Source organism: Crinia signifera, chromosome 1, assembly GCF_055691185.1.
Source record: "Crinia signifera chromosome 1, ASM5569118v1, whole genome shotgun sequence".
NCBI lineage: Eukaryota > Metazoa > Chordata > Amphibia > Anura > Myobatrachidae > Crinia > Crinia signifera.
Genome location: NC_139217.1, coordinates 188,123,190 through 188,147,346, shown reverse-complemented (window position 1 = coordinate 188,147,346; position 24,157 = coordinate 188,123,190). Strand labels below are relative to the sequence as shown.

The 24,157-nt window shown below is 44.0% G+C and overlaps 1 protein-coding gene across 1 annotated transcript in view; it reads right to left on the bottom strand.

The window, feature by feature from the left end:
- LOC146065535 (alcohol dehydrogenase 1-like) overlaps positions 1-23,692 on the bottom strand; it is a 45,139-nt gene extending 21,447 nt beyond the window's left edge. Inside the window, exons 1-3 of the mRNA XM_083179051.1 lie at positions 23,567-23,692; positions 2,868-2,969; positions 2,013-2,154 (exon numbers count right to left, since the gene is read on the bottom strand). Of these exons, the coding sequence (XP_083035177.1) occupies positions 2,013-2,154; positions 2,868-2,969; positions 23,567-23,584 (262 nt within the window). The 5' untranslated portion in view covers positions 23,585-23,692. The remainder of the gene's footprint in view (positions 1-2,012; positions 2,155-2,867; positions 2,970-23,566) is intronic.
- Positions 23,693-24,157: the final 465 nt, after the last annotated feature.

Genomic DNA, 24,157 nt, shown 5'->3' with positions numbered 1-24,157 from the left:
AGGGTGCTTATACAATGTTTAATCGCATCGCATTGTATGGCATTGTATGCCATATACAATGCCATACAATTTTAAAATTGTATGACATTGTACAACATCGCGCGATATCGCATCGCATCGCATACCATCGCATGCCTTTTGGTATGCGATGCGATGGGCGCCGCTAAAATACACAAGTACCAAGAAACTTAATGAAACTTGAATAATAAAAACAGAAAGAAGTGTGCCAAGATTGGGATTTCCTATTGGTATAATTACTCTTGTGTAACTTTCAGGTGTTTGAATAATATTTTCAAATTGAATTTTCATGGGATAGATGCATTCAGTGGCAGCTCCAGTGATTGGGCTGCAGAACAGTTCAAAATTCAAATATGGGAGTCGCACAGCTGCCAGCAACTGGTATTCCAAACTTAAGCTGGCCATACATTTACAGATTTATTGTCTGATCTGGCTGGTTGGAACAAAAACCTGGTAATGGATGAGAGCAATTGACAGTTGACCTTTTGCTTTGAAATCCTAGAAAACTACCAAAAACTGTCATTCAGATATTACCAGGTTTTTGTTCCAACCAGTCCAATCTGACAATCAATCTGTAGATTATGGCCAGGTTTACTCACTCACAGTTTTTGCAGCTTCCTAATATGAATTTTGAACTGTACTGCAACCCCACCTCTGTAGACATCTCTGAATAAATTGTTCCACTGGGATTGAGTGAACACTTCCCAAGTTATTTTTATTAAATGAGCTTTGATTAATGGGAGTATACAGATGAAATTCAATAGGATAGATTTGAGAAGAGATTAAGACCACCACACAAAAACAGGCAAATCATCATGACAGCATGATGATAAGCAAATGTTCAACAAGCCACATGGTCGACCATTGATCATAAGAAATATTTATTTTTTCAACCAAATAAATTAAATTTTCCAAATTTACATTTTTAAGGAAACAATTGGGCTGATAGTGTAGGGGAGCATAAAAGGTGCCCATACACAGTACAATTGCTGAGTGCGATGAGATGTGCTCTCCCAAACACATCTCATCACACAGCTCAAAAAGTGTGTGCTGCACATACTTTTTGTACTTGATTGCACTGCATTGCAAAACGTATGGGATGCGATGTAGTCAAAACTGCATACAATAATTGTACCGTGTATGGGCACCTACGCACCTACTTGGTATTGGCCACACCCACAAATCACTAGTCCCTTTCAGCTCCAGGACTATGTAACCCTTAATCCAGGTACAATATCTTAACTTCTTGTCGTTCTATTTTAAGCCCTCTGATGTCTATAGATTTTTACAACTGTCACGAGCAATTGTGTGATCTTTTAGAAGCTAAGTCTGAACTGGACACAGATGCATTTGCCATAGTTACATTTGGATCTTATGCTACTGCCATAGACTAGTTTCTTAAAATGAGACACCCACTTGCAGTGAATTGAGAAAGTGCCTTTACATCTCTCTGCATCTTTAGACGCACCAACTCTCATGCCATTGAAATGTGCAGCTCCTCAATGGTGACTACTACAGGGTAAGATTACATCACCACTTGGCTCCTGTCACAGTATAGGAGTCAGCATGTCTAGGACTGCTGGGCACATCCACATAGTGATTGAAATGGTTTAAGGTCATGAGGCCACACTCCTTTTTTATGAGGCCAAGCTCCCTTTTGGCCAATGAGACTTTTTATCTACACTGGGTGTCACTGACCCCAATGCTGCCGATGTCTCTGAGCACTAACACTTGGGAAGAATGTTCTGTGCAGCTGGAACACATGAGCAGGCTTGGCCAATAGCTTGCAGCATTAATAATGTGTTTAAATCGGAACCTTAATGACATAAAAGGGTCTATACTTAATAACATTTACCATATTTTCTCAATTGTTTTTGTGCTTATACTCGTTTAATTCATGATGAATGATTCCCAGAGTAACAATTTGTGATCATCTTCTTTCCAGTCTTTTTCTACATTTATTTGAACTTTCTTATTACAATTGCTGTTCTTACCTGGTTTGACTGTAGTTACTCCACGACCAACACTTTCTACAATCCCAGCTGCTTCATGACCTAAAATTGCTGGAAACTTCTGTCCTGGATTGGCTCCTTCTGCTATATGGTCATCCGATCGACATATGCCAGTAGATAATATCTAACAAGAAATCATTTCAAAATAGGTTTGGTAAGAGGTATGAAGGCTTATATTCTATATTGGTCTTACCACCAAGATGAAATAACTGCTACTGCAGTGGCTCATATGTGGACAATCAGCAACCTATTCACTGCAATTTATTGCATGCAAAAAATGGCACATCAACTGCCAAATTGCATGTACTGCAGCCTTGCTTTTCAGAGTAGTGTATGGGGGCCTTAAGAAAAAAAAATATATACAGATGGAGCCGCGCTCATCTGAGCAGCTCCTGTCACCTCAATCGCCAGCCCAAACTGGTGATTGGGGTGTGCATATGTTGGAGACGCTCGCGTGCCAAATTCTCAGCAATAGATGCATGAGCGTGTAAAACTCTTGCGCATCCACGTTCGCTGGCACACCAGCCACCAAATACCAGTGACTGGCATGCTGGCGACAACAGAGAGAGCGGCTCCAGCCTTCATAAATATAAATTTCCGTAAATAACTTGTATAATAAACCTGATGTTTTTCAGTGCACATTATGAACAGATGGTGATTGCCTTCTATTTGATCCACCATCTTAGCCATCGATCCATACTATTATTATATTATCCAGCATTATCCAGCATTAAAGGGTTCCTATCAATACACACGTGTATTTCAAAGGCACAAAGTACTGTATGGTAAGTATCACATTAAAATGGTAAAGCAGAGTTATCGAAATATTTATTTTACCTTTATGCGAACTTCATGATCCTTTGGTGGAGCAACTTCAATCTCTTCAATGCTGAATGGTTTTTTTACCTCCCACAACACTGCCGCTTTGCACTTTATTACCTAGAAAGAGCATAAATATTTTAGGACATGACAAAAATATATACTGTAGCATACAGATCATTATTACATTTCATTTCAATGGTAAGAAAAAACTTAAAAAAAGAAAAATATACAGGATTGGTTAATCTGAACATAGGGCCAAGTTTAGGTTGATCAGCACGGGCTGTAAACTCGAAGCCTGAGCGATAATCGAATGACCCCACATGCGCATGGTACACAGTGCACAAGCAGTCTGCCCGAAGGCAGCGAGAGAAGGCTAGTCTTGGCTCACTGCTCACAGGGTGATTGACACTCTGCAGGCATTTGGGGGTATGCTGCCAGCCTTTTCTGGCTGCTGACATCATCGGTGGCGTTTTGACACTCTCCATTTTATTACTTTTCAGGAATTAGTACAGTATATCTTGCCTGATTCTTGAAGAGTTAAAGTCGATGGGGCTAAAGCAGTGGTTCACATCACAACCCTTTTTTTTGTCACATACCCCTTGATTAGGATTTTCTTTTATGAGTACCCCCTCCTCTCAATTTGAAATATCCACAATACTTAAGAGTGGAGTATAAGTGAGCGGTATGCATCTCTTTATAGTAAGGCATAGCGGAGGAGTTCAATAGTTTGCCATCCCTCTGTGTCTGGCCGATGGCTGTGTTCTGTCTCCGGGGTTCCCGCTAATGCCAGTAGGATTAACTCTGCTGCTTACTCCACACGTGACAGTGTGGGACAGATTATTACTAATGTCTGAGAGTAGCACGGGTAAATCTCTGTAGATTGCTGGTCAGGCAAAGACGCTGATGATGCTGCAGACGGAACCAGAATTGATGCAGAATTGTTCATCTCCACAGCAATAAGAGACTTCTTCCACCAGTGGGAGACTTTTTCTTCTGCCATTACCAATATTATTCTCAAGTGCCCCAACCTGTCTGCAGCATACACACAGGGGTACAAAAACCCCAGGTTGGGAACTGCTGGGCTACAGTATCAGCCTACCAGGTTCTTAGTGTGAGTTTTTAAACACAGCCTAATACATGGAAGTTAGAAGCAGATTGGCTGGTAGTTTTTCTCCATACACTTTAACAAGGCTTAGTACACAGACCCTTTTATTTGCTCTAGGGCAGAGCCGGCCCTAGCCTAAGTGACGCCCTAGGCAAGATTTTGGCTGGTGCCCCCTAGCACCGCCACTAGTTCCACCTCTGACCCTGCTCCCCGTTCCCAGCACCATCAACCCTCATCATAGCAGTCATCATTTTGGTGCACCTACCCACAATATTTTAAATAGAAACAGTGCATACATTCGGTGCGCAGCCCAAACAGGGGTGTGTTCTTGCTGGGAAGGGGCATGGCCACACAATAGTACCCCGAATTCAAATTATGCCACACAGTAGTGCAACTTTATTCACATTAAATCATGCGATGGTGTCCCTTATTCACGTTACATCACACAGTAGTACCACTTTACCTTATGTACATTAATCCTCACATTATTCACATTATACCCTTAGAAAAAAATCCTGAGAAAATATTGTATTTTAAGCACCTCCATGGCCACACTGCAACCCAGCACAAAGCAGTGTGTGCTGGGCAGAGGAGAAGAGCTGCAGCTGCTGCTGTCACTTAAGGGGAGGGTTCACTGGGCCCTTCCATCAGACTGTGGCCTGGGTAATTTGTACCCCCTTTACCCCTTTCTCTCGGCACCCCTGATAATACCACACAGTAATGCCCCTTACACATTACACACATTATTAATGTCCTTATAACCATAATGCCTCTTACACATTATGCCAACCTTTATTAGTGCACATAATGACACACATAATGCCCCTTACACATATGTTGCACATTATTAATGCCCTTATACACATGACACACATAATGCCTGTTACACATATGTCGCACATTTTTAATGCATTTATACATGACACACATAATGCCCCTTACACATATGCCGAAAACTATTGCACAACTAACCCACCCACAGACAGCACTCGCACCCCCGCTAACAATGTGATCTCTGCCTCTGCTTGGATACAGATGTTTCCTCATAGATCCCCGTATGATGAGGGTTGATGGTGCTGGGAACGGGGATGTATGAGGAAACATCTGTATCCAAGCAGAGGCAGAGATCACATTGTTAGAACGGGGATGCACACCCGCTAACAATGTGATCTCTGCCTCTGCTTGGATACAGATGTTTCCTCATACATCTTGCCTCAATAGGCCATGCAGCTCCTGGCCATTTCTGCTAACGTTTGGTGTCTTTTTTGCTGAAAATTCGTCTTATTTGCTTTGTTATGTGACCAGGACACACAAGGAGCTTCTGGTGATTAAAATGATATGCGGCATGCCTATATTCTGTGTGCGACTGTGGCTGTATCTGCATACGGAATGCTATGTTACAGTGATTTCCATGAATACACTATTTCATATGCAGATACAGCCTCACTCTCACACAGAATATAGGCATGCTGCATATCATTTTAATCAGTAGAAGCTGCTGATGCCCCAAGGCATTCCAAATGCCCTAGGCAATTGCCTAGTTTGGCTATGCCTAAGGCCGGCTCTGCTCTAGGGAAAACCGGAACAGGCAGCAAGCCTCTCTATGATGTGCTGCCGGCATTGAAAGTGACATCTTTGAATCACTTCCTTGCTGACCAAACTGAAAATCTACACATGTGCACGAGTTCATGTGCAATTTGCGCTTGGCTGCTTTGCTGAGCAGGTTTTCAGACATTTACGGTTGACAATCCTAATCCCCTAACAAATTAAGAGAAAGAGATTTGCACATGACCTTTACCACTGTAGTCAAACTTAATACTTGCAAATAAGAGGTATACAAAAGTTGCAGAAATAACATTTCATTAATGAAGAGAAAATGAATGACTCAATAAAATTATAATATCTGCTAATACATGAAGATACACTATAAACTCGTACATTTTGCATAGATCACTCCTAAATTACATTTTCTGGTGAGTATTTCTTCTGATTACACTTGTTTCAAGTGCCAGGCTCCATGCTACCATTGCATGTGAAATTGCCCAGCGGTCAACAAATTCTGGTCAACTCTTTATTACTACATTCATAATACTTTGAGTATACTTTTTACTATCTCTCCTGAATGGCCCTTTGGAATATGTACCCGAGATCTCAGCAGTCTTCCTGTGGGGAATCGCATTTTATTATCAAAAATTGCAGCTGCAGGAAAACCATTACTTCACAGTGGGTCTTTGCAGATACACTTACTTTAAATTTATTGCTGCCTCGTATCTCATATATGTTTTCATATAGATTGGTTAGAAATGGCTAACATACAGTATATTTGTATATTTGTACTTTACCGAAAGAAACCCTCTCTTAAACTAGAGATGTGCAGACTCGGACTCCAGAGATCCGAGCCCCCACGGATGTCATCATTACGAGCCCAGTTCCGAGCAGCACTCGGAGATTCCCGCCTGACTCGGGTCCGTCCGCGTGGTCAGAACGTCATCTCCTGGCGCCGGATTTCGCGAGGCTTTAAAAGCGGCTGCTGCGCCCGCCATCTTCACTCCAGTCTAGTAGTGGGTTGGGAGAGGGTGTGTTGGTGCTGCTGCTGGGGCTTAAACTTGAGCTTGACCTTGACCTTGAACGCAATATTTTTTAATCGCTGGGACTGTCTCTCAGTGCTGCTGTGTAGTCTAACTGTGTACTTGTAGTACTACTGTCTCCTCTGTGCGGTCTACCTCTGGTGTGCTGTGCTGTAATTAATTATTTTATTCGCTGGGGCTGTCTCCCTCAGTGCTGCTGTGTACTCTGTTCTCCTCTCTGCTTAGGAGAACAGTCTAACTGTGTACCTGTAGTACTACTGTCTCCTCTGTGCTGGGGCCTACCTCTGGTGCTGTGCTGTAATATATTATATAATATATTATATTAATAATTAATTAATTATATTATATATATAGTCCACTGGTGCTGCCTGCACTGAATCTGCCAGTATTATTTAGTTACTCAGTCCACTGTTGCCACTGGCAGTGCTACTGCCTACCTAGTGTACCTACCTAGTACATACTAGGCTGCTATATCTAATTTAATGAAAAAATAATACTTGTGCTGTGTGGGACTGTAAAAAATAATTCCATGCTGCTGGTGCACTGACGTGTGCCACTGAGTGCCACTGCCAAGCAGTACCTAATAAAATTAATTATTATAAATTCTGCTGGTGCACAATACTAGTATTGCTGACGTATCTACCTGTCTTGTGCCTAGTACTGTCTTATCTACCTGTCTGGTGCCTAGTACTGCCATATCTACCGTCTGGTCTGGGGCTCACTGCCTAATACTGGCGTATCTACCTTTCTGGTCTGGGGCTCACTGCCTAATACTGCCGTATCTACCGTCTGGTCTGGGGCTCACTGCCTAATACTGCCGTATCTACCGTCTGGTCTGAGGCTCACTGCCTAATACTGCCGTATCTACCTGTGTGGTCTGGGGCTCACTGCCTAATACTGCCGTATCTACCTGTCTGGTCTGGTGCCCACTGCTGAGAGACATTCATATGAGGGACTTGTCTTTTCAATGCATACAACTGATTGCATTCCACTAATGAGAGTAATTGATTGCTGCACCAATCGCCCACTGCTCCTCGGCTGCACTGTGTAAACAGTGCACAATCAAGCCAGATAGGGGTCTTGTTGGATGTTAAACTGATCGAAACAGTTACACACTTGCAGACAAACTCTGTGCTGCACGAAATGCCCACTGCTCCTTGGCTGCACATGGTAAACAGTGCACGATCAAGCCAGATAGGGGTCTTTTTGGGGCCTAGTTTTTTAAACTGCCATCCTGTCTGCCACTGCAGTGCCACTCTTACATGAGCCACGTGTTTGTGCCGCACACTTGTGTGGCTTAGCATAGTTATCCAGCTACCTCGGTGCAACCTTTTGCTCTAAAAACAATATTGTGAGGTGTGAGGTGTTCAGAATAGACTGGAAAAGAGTGGAAATGAATGTTATTGAGGTTAATATAGCGTAGGAGCAAAAAAAAAAAAACAAATTCTGCGATTTTAGCAGTTTTTATGCTTTTTTAACAAAAAAATCAGAACCCAAAACCCAAAAAATCCAAACACAAAACACTTAGGAGGTGCTTTGCCAAAACCCATTAGAACCCAAAACCTCAAGGTAATCAGAACCCAAAACCCGAAAAGTGGCCGGTGCACATCCCTATCTTAAACCATATGATTTACTACCTGGTATAATGTAGAAACTCTTTCATCCCTTTCTAGGCAAATGTTATTTTTACTAAAACAGGTGTTTTTCCTTTCTATATACACTACTATGATTTAATGGGTTTTAGCTAGAGATGGGCAAAGTGACTCACTAAAGAGAGTGGCGACCCACTGATGGCTCAGTAAAAAGAGCCGTTCTTTTGAACAGCTCACTTTGAATAAAAATAATGGTTATTTACAATGGCATTCTCTTCTTCAGCCAGTGACTTGCTTACTTCCTTTCCTGAACCCTTTGCCACTTTCTCCTCATTTGACCCCACAAGTGAGGATCAAGTATCCACACACTTCTCATAATCCTACTCCACTAACTCTCCTCTTGATCCTATATCCTACAAGTCAGTAAAGCTCTGTCTCCTGTGCTTATCCAAACTTAACTAAAATCTGTAACCTCTCTCTATCTACTGGTATCTTTCCTTTTCTGTTCAAGCATGCACTTATTACTATCATTCTAAAAAAAACACAATTCTGTTCCAAGCTGTCTGCCTAACTACCGTCCTATCTCTCAGCTCCCATGTCTCTCCAAGCTACTTGAGAGACTTGCCTACACTCGCTTCACACACTTTCTTCACTCCTACAACTTAATGGACCCACTTCAGTCAGGCTTTCAGTCTCAACACTCCACAGAGACAGCACTGACTAAAGTAGTCAATGATCTGGCCACTGCTAAATCTAAAGGCCATTTCTCACTTCTTATTCTTCTAGATCTCTCAGCTGCCTTTAACACTGGTGACCACTCTCTTCTCATACAAACACTACAATCCTTAGGTCTTCAGAACATAGCCCTTTCTTGGTTCTCTTCCTACCTATCTAATCGCTCTTTCAGTGTTCGCTTCTCTGATTCTACCTCCTCCTCACTACCTCTGTACGTTCGAGTACCACAAGGCTCAGTCTTAGGTCCTCTTCTTTTCTCAATCTATACCTCCTCAACTCTGAATCCAATTTTGGATTTCAGTATCATATGTACACTGATGAAACTCAAATCTATTTCTATCTATCTTTCCTCCACAAAATTGTCACCATCAGTATTTCTCCATGTATCTGAATGTCTTTCTGCCATTTCATCTTGAATGTCATCTCGCCACCTCAAACTCAACATTTCCAAAACAGAATTAATTATATTCCCACCAGTCAAGAGTAGTTACCAACCTGATATCTCCATCACTGTTGAGAACAATTAATCCTACTCCACAAGCTCGATGCCTAGGGGTCATCTTTGATTCTGAACTGTCCTTCATTCCTCACATTCAATCTGTCTCTAAATCATGTTACATGCATCTAAAAAACATATCCAAAATGTGTCCGTCCCTTACACAAGACACTGCAAAAACTCTAATCCATGCACTCATTATTTCACGCATTGACTATTGCAATAGCCTCCTTACCAGTCTGCCTAAGAAAAGACTCTCACCACTACAATCCATTTTGAATGCAGCTGCGAGGCTGATCTTCCTGGCTAGACGTTCATCGTCTGCTGATCACCTCTGTCAGTCCCTCCATTGGTTGCCTGTATATTACTGCATTCAATATAAATTACTTCTACTTATATACAAAGCCATTACTCTGACTACACCAATTTATATCTCTTTGCTTATCTAAAAATATATCGCCACCCGACCTCTCCGCTCTGCACAAGATCTACGTCTCTCATCCACACTCATTACTTGCTCCCACTTACACTTGCAGAATTTTTGTAGGGCAGCACCCACCCTATGGAATGTCCTTCCATGCACACTAAGACTCTCCTCTAGCCTCCAAACTTACAAGCATTCCCTGAAAACACCTCTTTAGGCAAGCATATCATATTCAGGAACAACCACACAACCTCCAGTACCGTTTATATCTAATTACATCCCATCAGGATTGTCTTGTTATCTGATGGGACTGCCATGCTATGGAATTCTATCCTTATGTATAACTCCTATTATCCATATAGATTGTAAGCTTAAGAGCAGGTCCCTCCTACCTCCATGTCTGTTTGTATCTACCCAGTTTGTTTAATCACTGTTGTTTCCAGTTGTAAAGCGCAACGGAATACAGTATGCTGCGCTATATAAGAAACTGTAAATAATAATTTTCAGTTTGAGTGTACTAAGGCCCTTATTCTGATCGGTGCGGGCGGATCCGAATATGCGGCCAGCACCATGCGTCCTAAACCCCGCCTTCCATACGGATCGCCAACTCCGTCCGTACGCGGTAAGAAGCTGTCCGAACGGACCGCACGTGTATTTCTCATGAATACACCTCCTCCATCTCAGGGAACCTCCCCCATCATTCGATGGTCGCAGAACATCGAATGCAGGGCCAAGTGGTCCGCCAGCTCCCGCAACCTCAGACCACACGGGCATTTCTCCGTGCAAAAGCAGGGATCTGGGCGGGCAGCTGACATCCGGCAATGTCATATGTCCGCCCCCTACACGTGCGTCACGGCCGCATTACCATACGTACGCCCAGCGTTTTCATGGGAACGTCCATGAAACGCGGGGTGTAAACATATGGTAATGAGCCCAAACAGCCCTTCACGCCCCTCTCCACCCCCTGTTCGTAGTGTACACATTTCATGCGGAATGTGGCCGTGCATCCGGCTCGCACATGCGCAGAGACGCCTCTGCACATGCGCAGACACAAAACATCGGCGGCACGAACGCACGCGGATATTACCGCACCAACCAGAATAAGGGCCTATGTGTAGTATATGTTTGTTTTATTTACATTTCAACTGATTCTAGTAATGTAAAGCAAATTTCTTACATTAATCTCACATGTGGTTATTTTCACTTATTTTTCTAGTTATCCTGACACATTTTTTTTAATGCAATGCAATACTTTCCGGAGTTAGTACATCTCAGCTGCCACAGGCGGCAGTGCTGAGCTCAGACATGTTGTGGAGTAGACTCTGTGGAGCTAGCTGAACTACATTGTCCTGATGACTCATAAGTCCTTGCAAGTAGTTCAATTCAGTAGTTCAGTGAGTTCAGCAGTTCAGTATTTTAATGATTCATACAGATCACTGACTCATACAGCTATAATAAATCAGTCAGTACAGTTCCTCAAAGCTACCATGTGTGGCACTGATGTGCTCAGGCAAATGCATTGTACAGTATGAAAACAAAACTGAACATATTAACAATAGGCCTCCAAGAAGAACTGAAGAACGACCATTCACCTTTTAGTGAAACAGCTCACTCGTTCATTTAAAAGACCATTTCAAAAGAAACGTTTCACTCATGAACAACCCATCTCTAGTTTTAGCGGCCCCCAACTCCATTTTTTCTATCTTTTATATATTATTGTACCAATGTTTTCTTCTTTTTTTTTTAAACCAATTGAAACATGTTCCATGATAATTATCATATACAACTATTGCATATTCTGTATATCTGTGCAGTTCTCCAATAAAATAAATATACTGTATAAAAAAAACGTCTCCATGTGTTTTTACTTTACTGTTAAGATTACACAGACACACAGAACAATCATTGGTACTTATGTAATATCTGGACTCCTGTTTTTCTTATGAGACCGCGTCCCCTCGCGGGGCTCGCTGCGCTCACCACGCTTCGGGCACGGTGGCTCGCTGCGCTCGCCACACTATATAAAATCAACTCCATGCGTAGTTGGATAGTAGGGGTATGAAAAAATGGGGTGCATTTAACATGGGAGTCCAGATAATACATAAGTACCCAATCATCAGCTCAAGGGGTGTACACATGTTACAATGTACTTTCTATTTAATCTCAATCTGATCCCGATAAGATCGAATCGCACAGCGCCGTGTACACATTCAATTTAGATTGTATAGAACAGTTCTGTACTATATAGTCTAGCCTGCCTATTTTTCTATTCCATTTCGATGCAGCTTGGCCGTGCATCGGAATCTAAATCAAATGTGTTCGATTTCCATTTCATTTTGATTTGATTTTGCTTATACAGGTTGAGTATCCCGTATCCGTGCATCCCGTATCCGAATTATCCCCCCCCCCAACCCTTATTTTATACTAACCAAGTCCCCTGGCATCCATGGCAGGCCTTCAGTATCCTCTCCGGCGTCTCCAGCGGTCCCAGGAGTGCTTTGCGCGAGAGCGCGTGCCGGTGACATCAACCGCTGCCTGGGAACTCGCGCAAAGCACTCGGAGACGCTGATGAAGGCCTGCTGTGGACTCTGGGGGACAACGTGGACGCCGAGGGACCACCAGGCACCACCAGGGGACAGGTAAGTATGCCTAAACAAAATTTATTTCAAAAACCGGAAAATTCCCTTATCCGGAATGCTCATGGTCCCGAGCATTTCAGATAAGGGATACTCAACCTGTATAAGCAAAATCAAATAGAAAAATGGTCAAAACCGAACCGTGTGTATGCACTATAAGTATGTTTAAAACAAAAAATACTATAGAGCAAATTACCCATTACTAAGTTTGTTAATAAGATACAAGCTACACTAAAAGCACGTTTCCCTTTGCACCTTCAGAATATGCACCGGTCATTAAATTACTTGAAAGGATGAAGTATCAAGTACTTTTTTTTAGACTTTGAACTACTTTAGTTAATCATTAAATAAAATGTATCAAATTTATTTTCAATTCTTGCCAACTCCATCATGGATTACAGTGAGATTAAACTAGTTAAAAAAAGACTTACACTTTTTAACTTTTTGCATACTGAATTTATGCTGTGTTTACTTGGTTAGTCATAAATAATATTCCAAATTAAATTGTTACAGATGGAGTGGGCTTCATTCAGTCCCTGCGCCCGCCAGAATGCCCCCTTTGGCGAGTGCCGGCGAACAGGGATGCCATTTAACTGGGATGCGTGTTTGTCTCACATGCACGTGCGCCCCAGTCTCTGTGCAGCTGGGCGCCGGGACCCTGCTCGTCTCCGCTTCAGTGAGACCCGCTCCATCTGTACCTTACCTTTAATATAAAAGCCATGTTGGCAAACTATATTATTTGTCAGAAACTCAATACACAGTCTTTGGAGAATAATTTATAAAGGAGCTGCGATGCATAAGGTACAAGCATGCATATTTTATAATGAACTGTTCATTACTTTAGAGATAGTGCAAAGGTCATGGGTGCCATTAATTTTCCCATCCCAGTTAACAACCTATTTCTGGTCCATTACTAACATGGAAGACCTGGCAGCTTGGAACAAAATCCTGGTAAGGAATGAGACCAAATGACAGTTGACCATTTGCTTTGAAATGCTAAAATACTGCCAAAAACTGTCACTTAGATATTACTAGGTTTTTGTTCCAACCAGCCCAATCTGACAATCAATCTGTAGATATATGGCCACATTTAGTTAGCACTAAAAGGACAATTAAGACACTGAGTGGGATATTTACCAAAGCTTGGAGAGAGATAACGCACCAACTAATCACTTTTAGTCATTTTCCAAATACATCCTGTAAAATGACAGAAGCCGATTGGTTGATACTTTAGCTTTCTCCGCATTATAAATGTATATCGCTGAACGATGTGTTATTTTTTTTACTCATTTAGGGGTAGATTTATTAAGCCTGGTGAAGACAATAACCGAGGTTTGCATAGGATATGCCAAGGTAAAATCAGCTATCCAGGGCTGCCATCAGAAATTGTGGGGCTGGGGCCTGATGAAATAGGCAGGGCTTCCTATAGTTCCCATCACACAAACTGCTTGCGCATGCGTATTGCATACTGTACGCATGGGCGGTCATTTGCTAATTACCCTTGCTTCCAAAACGCTGTGTCAGACTGTAGAATGCTCTATGTGGCTACTTGGCATGTCTCTCTTTTATTATAACTAGGGGCCCATGTGTCATTGTTTCCTCCTCTGACCCCTGTGTGAGCCATGTCTATTTCTTCACCCCTGTGTGAGCCATATCCCTCTTCCCCCTGTGTGAGCTAAATGTTCACAGCGGGCTGCGGACAAACTGCAGGCAAGACTGTGCAGTGAAGGGGGTGTTGGCAGCCCGGTGTGGATCAGTTGGTCACCTGTCATTAGGTCGACACCATTAGGTCGACATGTATTTAGGTAGACATTTGTCTAGGTCGACATGTATTTAGGTCGACATGTGTCTAGGTCGACATGCACGAAGGTCAACATAAGTCGAGGTCAACATGGTTTGGGTCGACAGGGTCATAAAGTCGACAGGGTCATTAGGTTGACATGGGTTAGGGCGACAGTAAAAATGTCAACATGGGGGTTATCACACTTTTTTTATGCGATCATCACGATTTTACATAGGGAACAATGGGAAATGGGCCAAGATGGGCAATTTCTCATTGTATATGCCCCCTCATGGGTATTAAGTATGCTTAATGCCCCCCCTCCCCCATTGTTAACGCCACCCCACTATTGATGCCAACCCGAAGCGTGGTGAGCGGGCTCGGTGGCTCGCTGCGCTCGCCACACTTTATAAAGTCAACTCCATGCCGACGTGGATAGTGGGGGTATGATAAGGTCGGAGGACGCATACCGCCGCCCCTCGCGGGCTCGCTGGGCTCGCCACGCTTCGGGTTGGCATCAATAGTGGGGTGGCGTTAACAATGGAGGGCCATTTCACCCATGAGGGGGGGTTTGCAATGAAAATTAGGGGGTTTAGGGGCTTTTTACATTGAAATCAATGTAAAATTGGGTCTCAGGGACCATTTTACATTGATTCAAATTCAAAAATCGCGTTGATCGCGTTGATCGCATCACATGCGATTTGGTTGGCATGCGATCACATGCGATTTTTGCGACCGCGATCAATACAATCAAAATCACGGGCGCCATGCTAGGAAACAAGTACCAATCAGTGATATACAGATGGGGCAGGTCCCATCTTGGCCACCAGGCCGCCATGGCGGAGGTTCTGGTGCTCCGATATTCTTCTTGCACCAGCATCCGCCAAGGGGCGTGGGTTCACGCCATGCAATACAATCCGCCACCACTGGGTGGCTAATGCTCCATCAAGCTAGAGTCGGAGTGCTATACTGCAATGTGCCAATGGAAACCCGCCATTCGCCGTACGGAGCGCGCTTACAGTATGAGACGCTCGTGCGTGATGAGCTGCTCATAGGAAATGAGACGCTTGTGCAAATGAGTCGCTCGTGAACATCGAAGAGCGCAAAAGGGCCGTGTACTGTAGTGTCATGATCCTACAGTATACAAGCATTTACCTTCACATTCACGTAGCCGATGCTGAATATTTTGAACTGTTGGTACTGTGCATAATGTGTATGTCAATCGCCTCCTCCCTTTCCAGGGGAGTAGGGGGATGACTTGACCTTAAATACAGTACAGTACATTACAGCGCTAATTCTTTAAAGGACCGTCTCAGACGCTGTCGGGACTCGGGTTTCGCCAATGGGGCTGCAGACGCCACAGATTATTATATCAGCACTCTACCGACCGCAGACATCACTGTGTTGCGTAGTGTAGTGGGTAGCTGCGCCCGTCTTCATGCAGGAGACCCGTGTTCGATCACGGTGTCAATTTTTTCTTTTTTTTTCTTTTATTCGAATATTTTGTAGAGTGATATTTATTAAAGCTAGACCATGAAATGTAACAGTTTTAACAAAACTAGACAAATAAAACAGTTAATGTTTTACAGGTCTCCTCACAGAATCATACTGTAAGTGAAGTAATTAGCTCCACCTGTGGATCATTTATAATGTGTCAGTCAGTAACGAGTATCAGCTTCTGGACCACATTGAAAACAAATGCTGTAGGAAATCACCCATGGCAACAAGCATGTACTGTACAGCATAGTTGCCTACCCTCCTGCAATCTGCAGGAAACTCCCTGAAATACTGTAGCAGCAATCTCCCTCATTAGTCTAGCAATCTCCCTCATTTCACCTAACCCCCGCAAGGGGACTCAGACGCACGGCGCCATATTGGCGTACTGTAAAATACTTACATTCCCTTAGGGAGTCCAGCAGTTGGGGGTCCCGACGGACCAGGTCGCTCCATCTGCGCTGGAGGGCCCTCACTGGTCTCTCCCTCCTGAAGCGCACCCTGATGGCTTGGCTAGCTTCCTGGTATGCCTCCACCACCTCTCTGTTGGACACCAAGGGCCTGTCCTGCCAAGCCACCAGGATGAGGAGCTCTCCGCGCCTGAAGGGCCTCGCTCTCCTCGCTCTGCGTGGTGCAGCCATCTTTTATTATCTTGATAATAAAAATGGCGCCCTGATCACGTGCGTCCTGTGCGGAACAAGCGTCGCATTCTGCGCGCCTGCCAGTGAGTAGTTTATCACATGGCAATCAGCTCCTACAGTAACTGTGAATTTAAGTACTGTACATGCATGTCTTAAAAAAATGACAGGTACTGTACAGCACAGCAATGTACTGTACTACAGTATACAGTAGCAGCTGAATGACCACTGATAAAAACCAGAGGTACTGTACAGTACTTCTGTAGTTTTACGGCGCCACTATGGCACCGTGCGTCTGAGTCCCCTTGCGGGGCTCGGTGGCTCGCTACGCTCGCCACGCTATTTAAAATCAACTCCATGCCAACATGGATAGTGGGGGTATGAACTATCCATGTTGGCATGGAGTTAAGTTACTTTTTTTGACATATTTCGTGGCGAGCGTAGAACCTGTGAAACTACAGACATTGTATCACTTCAACGAGCTTACTAAATCTACAGTTCCACTGTATACTGTACATGACTGTAACCGTACTGTGTGCAAAAGTAAAATGATCCCTATACGAATCAGTAACTTACTGTGAATGTCATAATGCCAAAATGTGGCCACCGTTAGAACATATACTGAGACGCATTAGCGACCGTGCAGACGCTCAAGCGCCCATGCAAATTTAGACGCCAAGAAAGCCTTATTGGTAACCGGAATTTTTTATGTGTGTTAAAACTACAATACTGTACTAACCAAAGGCCAGCACCTGTCAAAAAAAACCAATGAGACGTACAATACAGTACAGTATAATTTAATGTATTGATTCTGTACGCAATGCAATGTGATTTTATTTATTAGTGTGTACACTATCTATAGAACAGTACAGCTTGCTGGACACAGCACAATAGTAGTAAAGTACTTTACTGTAGTACCCTGCCATAATAACAACTCAGACGCAAAAGCATCTCATTACTGGAACGTCTGTGCAACTGGGTCGCAAGAGCGTCCGTCAGAGACGCTCCTTCGTGTCAAACAAATGCAGCGCCTCTCCGCCCGCATCAGCATGATCCTCTCCTTCAAAGAGATGGGATCATGCTGGTGCCGGTGGTGTGAGAGAGGCGCTGACTAGGCTTGCCAGGGACAATAAATTATTTACTGTAGTTCCTGCGCTTCATGCACACGCTGCAGCATAAATTTTACGCATGCGCAAAGAGGTTTTCAAAAGTGACATCTGGTGGATGATCACTGGTATTGCACTCATCCGGAGACGCCACGGCGAATCGCAAAGCATTTAAAATGTATTGCGATGGCGGGCGCCGTGGCCAGCCATGGCCAGCTGGCGAAACTCTCGCCATAGGTAGCCAAGATGGGACCTGCCCCATCTGTATAATAAACTGTAAAAGTGACATCAGACTCTTCCCACCAAGGATTATTTATCCTTTTTTAAAACAGAAAGATCTTTTAATCCCTTGTGTTTCTTTTAAAAATATTGCAGAATTTTTAAACGATTACCAATAAAGGTTAATTATTATTGATTTCTCTTCAAGTGCACGTGCTACAGACATTCTGGGGGAAATTTACTAAGCCAAATACGGCAAAAAAATCATATTTGTATAGTAACATATGATTTTTTTAGGCGTATTCGTATTTTTGCCATTTACTATGCGAAAAAATACAACAATAAGTATTCGTATTTATGGCACATTCGTATTTGTATTTACAAATACGAATGTTTAAGCCATCGGTAAATACGAATTGGAATCACCATTCAGAAGAAGGGCTTGCATAGGAGATTTGGTCAGCCAAATGGGGTAATTCAGACCTGATCACACGGCCATTAATTTGAATGGTGGCCGATTATCGTGCATATGGACATACAGATGGGTCTGTTCCCATCCTTGCAGGGGATGGCGCTGGCGTCGCCAGCCGCCATCCCCCGCCAGCGCCATGGCGATCGTGAGAAGGGGACGCGCGCGCACGAGAGGCGCGCGCGCCCCCTTCCGACGGCGCTTCCAAACGTTTCCCCGGGTCCCCGCCGGCTTGCCGGCGGTAACCCCGGGTCCCCGCCGCCTGCCCGCACCCCCCCTAACCCCTCCCTAACCCCGTCCGTCTCCCTGAGGCGGAGACGGACAGGGTTTCCGCCACGCTAGCGACGGAGACTGAGACGCGCGTGCGCGTGAGACGCACGCGCGTCTCAGTCTCCTCGCTGGCGAGGCTGCTGGCGGGTCGCCAGCGCGTACGTTCTGGCGACCCGCCAGCAAGGATGTGCATAGGCACATACTGTATGGACTGCAATGCTTGTGCGTGATGCTGGTAACCGTTGAAAGCCTGCTTCTGTTTTTTATTGCTAGCCATTCGCTAGGTTATTGACAGAAAGTAGGCACCTGGGGTTGGCTTCCTGGCCATTTAGTGAGAAGGCTAAAAAAATTTTTAGGCTTGCCTAGGAAAATGTAGGCATGCCCAAGCGTTATAGTGGTGGGTGTGTGACAACAGCAACAGGACGGATATGCCCATTTTTATTACAGCTGCCGAGTTAGTTTCTGGCTATTCTGTACCTGCAATGAGTGGTGCCCAGTGTAAAAATCAATCGATAATGAGTGACTAATGAATAGATTTGCCGCCGTACACATCTATTCACACAGCGTGCACATTAATTCACAAGGCGGGATTTTTCCCTAGCGGGGCGGCATCTACCTGAATGCTGGCCGCTGTGGATTTCTGGCCGTGTGAGCAGGTCTGAATTACCCCTATGAAGTTATGGCCCATGTAGATATAACAGACAAGAATTTAGAGACTGCGCTGATCCAGGTCAATTTTAAAAATATATATTTTTTTATTCAATAAAAAGTACAAAATGCAATTATAAATAGATAATTGTACACAAATGACCGGCTGGAAATACACATACTGTATATAAAATACTATAATATCACTGTAACTGTTGTTTTAAGAAATTTAGCATAACCCAATACAAGCAGTGGTTATAAGGTGCTTTATATATATTATTGGAATCCAAGTTAGTATAGCTGTTAATATTCCGTAATTGGTATGCAAAGGCAGTTAGTCATGTAACAAACAAATAGCTCTCTCACAGCTTCTGTCTGTTAGTTGTTAATAGCATGAATGCTTTAGTGGTTAGTGCAAAGCGGGTTTCAGTCAGTGAATACCTACTGTAATACCCAGCGGGGTGCGCTATTTAAGTAAAGGACATGATAATACTCTAAATACACATCCTTCTGAGGAAGCCACTGAGCCAAAGGCGGGGAAACGCGTTAAGAAGCTGCACAGGTGCCGGTGCCGATATACAGCCACACAGACGCTGATCTTGCTGCCATCCCGCTTACAAGTGTGTAGAGGAGCCCTGAAAGGCTGCATTGCACATGCAGGGAATCAGCAGCCGGGGCGCCACTACCTTACACTAAGGATTAAATCGGGAGGCTGGCAAGTTATAGCTCAGTAGAGCTCCAAATATCTTTGTCAATTCACTGACTGAAACCCGCTTTGCACTAACCACTAAAGCATGCATGCTATTAACAACTAACAAACAGCTATTAACAACTAACAACAAATAGCTGTGAGAGAGCTATTTGTTTGTTACATGAATAACTGCCTTTGCATACCAATTACGGAATATTAACAGCTATACTAACTTGGATTCCAATAATATATATAAAGCACCTTATAACCACTGCTTGTATTGGGTTATGCTAAATTTCTTAAAACAACAGTTACAGTGATATTATAGTATTTTATATATGTGTATTTCCAGACGGTCATTTGTGTACAATTATCTATTTATAATTGCATTTTGTACTTTTTATTGAATAAAAAAATATATATTTTTAAAATTGACCTGGATCAGCGCTGTCTCTAAATTCTTGTCTGTTTTTTGGTATTTTAAGGGGAGGAGTATCCCCTTAATAGAGACAGCTGCAGACTCAGGAGGGTTTATAATATAGATTTGCGCTCTGTCATTCTATTTTTTCCATGTAGATATAAAGTTAGATGCTAATAATACTGATTCACGTATGAGCTCCACTCACAGAATTGTTGTTCATATACAGGTGTACACTTGTCCTCAAATACCAGGGAAATATTCTTCTAATTTTATATGTGCCACAGGCAGCTGTGAACATAATTCACTAAGTTGACATTTTTATGTAATTTTAAGGTTGAGTGGATGTGTGTATTTAGTAATATGCATTGTAGTTGTACAATGCAATTAGTATCTAATTACAGATGTGTCCAAGCTCAGCTTTGCCACGATTGCAAATATTAGAGGCAAAGCAGGTACGATTAATTTGCTTGTGAACGAGCACATGCACTGCATTTGAACATGCGACCCACCTGTTTGCATGGTGAGTCCATGTGGAATGATCACTTGTGGGCATAGCCAGTTGCAATTACAATGCATATGAACGCCGAGGCATAGATGATTGGACACATCTAGAATATGTTAACGAGCCCCCAAAGAGCACTTATCGGGGAGCAGCAAGCGCATAATATTCATTAACATTTTTTAATACATTTGCACCTTGATCATTTTCTTTGTTATAACTATCAAGTATATTTCTAGGTGCATCACAAATGCTTTTCATAAAGTTTGACAAAAATATGCCACATAATATAGGCCCTTATTCTGGTTCGGACGGTACGGCCCGCGTGCGGCCGTACCGCCGATGTTTTTATTCTGCACATGCGCAGAGGTCAATCTGCGCATGTGCAGCCCCCTTCGCCGCAGACGTATTTCGTCCGCCGCAAAGGGGGCGTATAGGGGCGTGAGGGGCTTCAGACCCTCATTTCCCTATGTGTACGCCCCGCGTTTCATGGGCGTTCCCATGCAAACGCGGGGCGTATGCATGGTAATGAGGGTATGACGCAACTCATGGGGGCGGAAAGCTGACGTCGCCGGATGTCAGCTCTCAGCCCCCATACAAGCTAGCACACGGACGATTGTCCGTGTGGTCTCAGCTTGCGGGAGCTGCTGGGGCGTGCGGACCTGCCTTCGATGGTCGACGACCATCGAATGCAGGGGGCAGCTCCCACCATGGTGGAGGCGTACGCCTCCACCATTTTTATGCGGATCGCCAGCCGTCCGTGTACGGACGGCCGTGGCGATCCGTCTCGTGGGCGGGGATTGGTTTGTGCGGCCGGAGCACCGTGTGCGGCTCCGGCCGCACCAACCAGAATAAGGGCCATAGAGTAATAATGGAAATAAAACATGGAAATATGTACACATAAATGTGAAATAGGGTATATTATGTGGACAAAATATACATGGTGTGCTTAGTCTACAGTATTGCAATATACAGATTCCCTTTTTAGCCAATATAATACAGGTTGAGTATCCCTTTATCCGAAATGCTCAGGACCACAAGAATTTTGGATAAGAGATTTTTTCTGATTTTGGAATCTTTTCTTTTTTTTTCATACCTACCTTGTCCCCTGGTGGTTCCCCGATGGTCCTCCGACATCCATGGTGTCCCCCGGAATCCACAGTGGCCTTCAGTGGCATCTTCGGTCCCATGGGTGCATTGCGCGAGTGCGTGGATGCGCCGGAGGGCCAGCACATGCGCAATGCACCCCTGGGACCAGAGATGCCGCTGAAGAGAATCCCGTAGACAGCGGGGAAATATTCTGGAAAACCATGGTTTTCGGAATAGTTTGGTTTTTGGAATACACGGATAAGGGAGACCCGACCTGTATACTGTATATGTGGGTTTTTTTTAACTCAAGATTTACAAACTCTTAAACAATAAATCATACAGTATGCCTAAAGGCAATTATCATTAGTACATCTACTTACAAACTCAAGTCTAGCAGTCTGACTTAATATCAGTCTGTTATGTTGTAGTAACATACAGATGGGTCTTGTCCCATCCTTGCTGGCGGGTCGCCATGGCGTCTGCGCTGGCGACCCGCCAGCAGCCACGCCAGCGAATGCACTGAGACGCGCGTGCGTCTCACGCGCACGCGCGTCTCAGTCTCCGTCGCCAGCGCGACGGAAACCCTGTCCGTCTCCGCCTCAGGGAGACGGACAGGGTTAGGGGGGGTTAGGGGGGATGCGGGCAGGCGGTGGGGACCCCGGGTTACCGCCGGCAAGCCGGCGGGGACCCGGGGGAACGGATGGAAGCGCCGTCGGAAGGGGACGCGCGCGCCTCTCGTGCGCGCGCGTCCCCTTCTCACCATCGCTATGGCGCTGGCGGGGGATGGCGGCTGGCGACGCCAGCGCCATCCCCTGCCAAGATGGGACAAGACCCATCTGTAACATGAATAAATAGTAGGACAATGATACTGTACTTAGCAAATCATGGACACATTGATACAAGTGCACTAGGAATTTCTAGTACATTATAGTGACTGAGAAAGAGTTTGAACTCACATGTTGTACTATGTATACTATGTCTATGCTGACAGGTACAGTAAATGGGTTGGGATCGTTTGGTCTACAGCAAGTTGGTCAACAAGCATTGGGTCAACACCGTTAGGTCGACATGTGTCTAGGTCATCATGGTTCTAGGTCAACATTGGACAAGGTAGACAGGTCAATAGGTCGACACAAGCGTTAGGTCGACAGTCAAAAGGTCAACATGGGGGTTTTCACAGTTTTTTTACCCAAATGTCGACACAGTCGACATGGACACAGTTTCCAGTGCACCGCATCGTGCACGATGCCTCGCTGCACTCGGCACACTATTTTACTCTCCCATCATGCCCTAGTGGATGGTAGGGCATGAAATACCTCCTGTCGGCACATGACGGCTCAAAAAACAGTGAAAAACCCCATGTCAACCTTTTCACTGTCAATCTAGACACTGTTGACATAATGCTTGAATCGACCTAAACCCATGTCGACCTAAACCCATGTCGACCTATCCCCATGTCGACCTATCCCCATGTCGACCTATCCCCATTTTGACCTAAGGATGTTGACCCAATGCTTGTCGACCAACTTGCTGTAGACACAATGACCGTATATATTTTTTTTCTGTTTGATATGTCTGTTTTCTGAAGTGTTATGTGAATTGTCATCAATACTCTCCCTCTCTCACCATTGACTTCACAGTCACCATTGACTTATCCTTATCATATGTAATCTCTCAGCATTTGTCTTAATGATATTTATCTAACAGTGACTGCTGTACTGTATTACCTATTATATTTACTTATGTTATTGTAAACAGACCTGTAAATGTACATTGATAATTTTTGCCCCAAAATATCATAATGAATTTCTTACTTTTCCAGTTGTGTCCATATTGATTCCGATGACTCTAACAAGTATATTCTGTTTGACAGTAGATGCAATTTGCAATGACAGTTTACACAATTACTCAATAGCATAGCCACTCCCAGCACCTGTAAATGATTGAAACGCATGAGCTGCTTTGTGCACATTTTTGTTGTTGTACAAGGGTGGTTCAAGTAAGGTAACAAGATCTCTCATGTGTGTAATGTTCTCTATTTATTATAATTTCCAAAATGCCAGAGCAGGTTGATCACTGTTACCCCTCACACGGGGCCATCTTTCCGACTGGGCTTGGTGGTCTACTTTCCAGGGGACCCACAAGCATAGGGGCCCCAGAACAGCCTAAGGCAGGGCAAATCAAAAATAAAATGTTGCTTATGGCAATACCATTAGCACTGGCCAGCATCTCTCCTCCCCCTGTCCTCCTCCTCATTTGGTCACACTGCATGTGAAGCGTGATGTCATCATGCCCAATGTTATCAGTGAGGAGCTCCTAAAGAGGAGCCACTGCTGCGACAGACAAGACAGACACTAGATTAATGATAAATAATTCATAATTTCATAAAGTCTTGTTAAATTGTC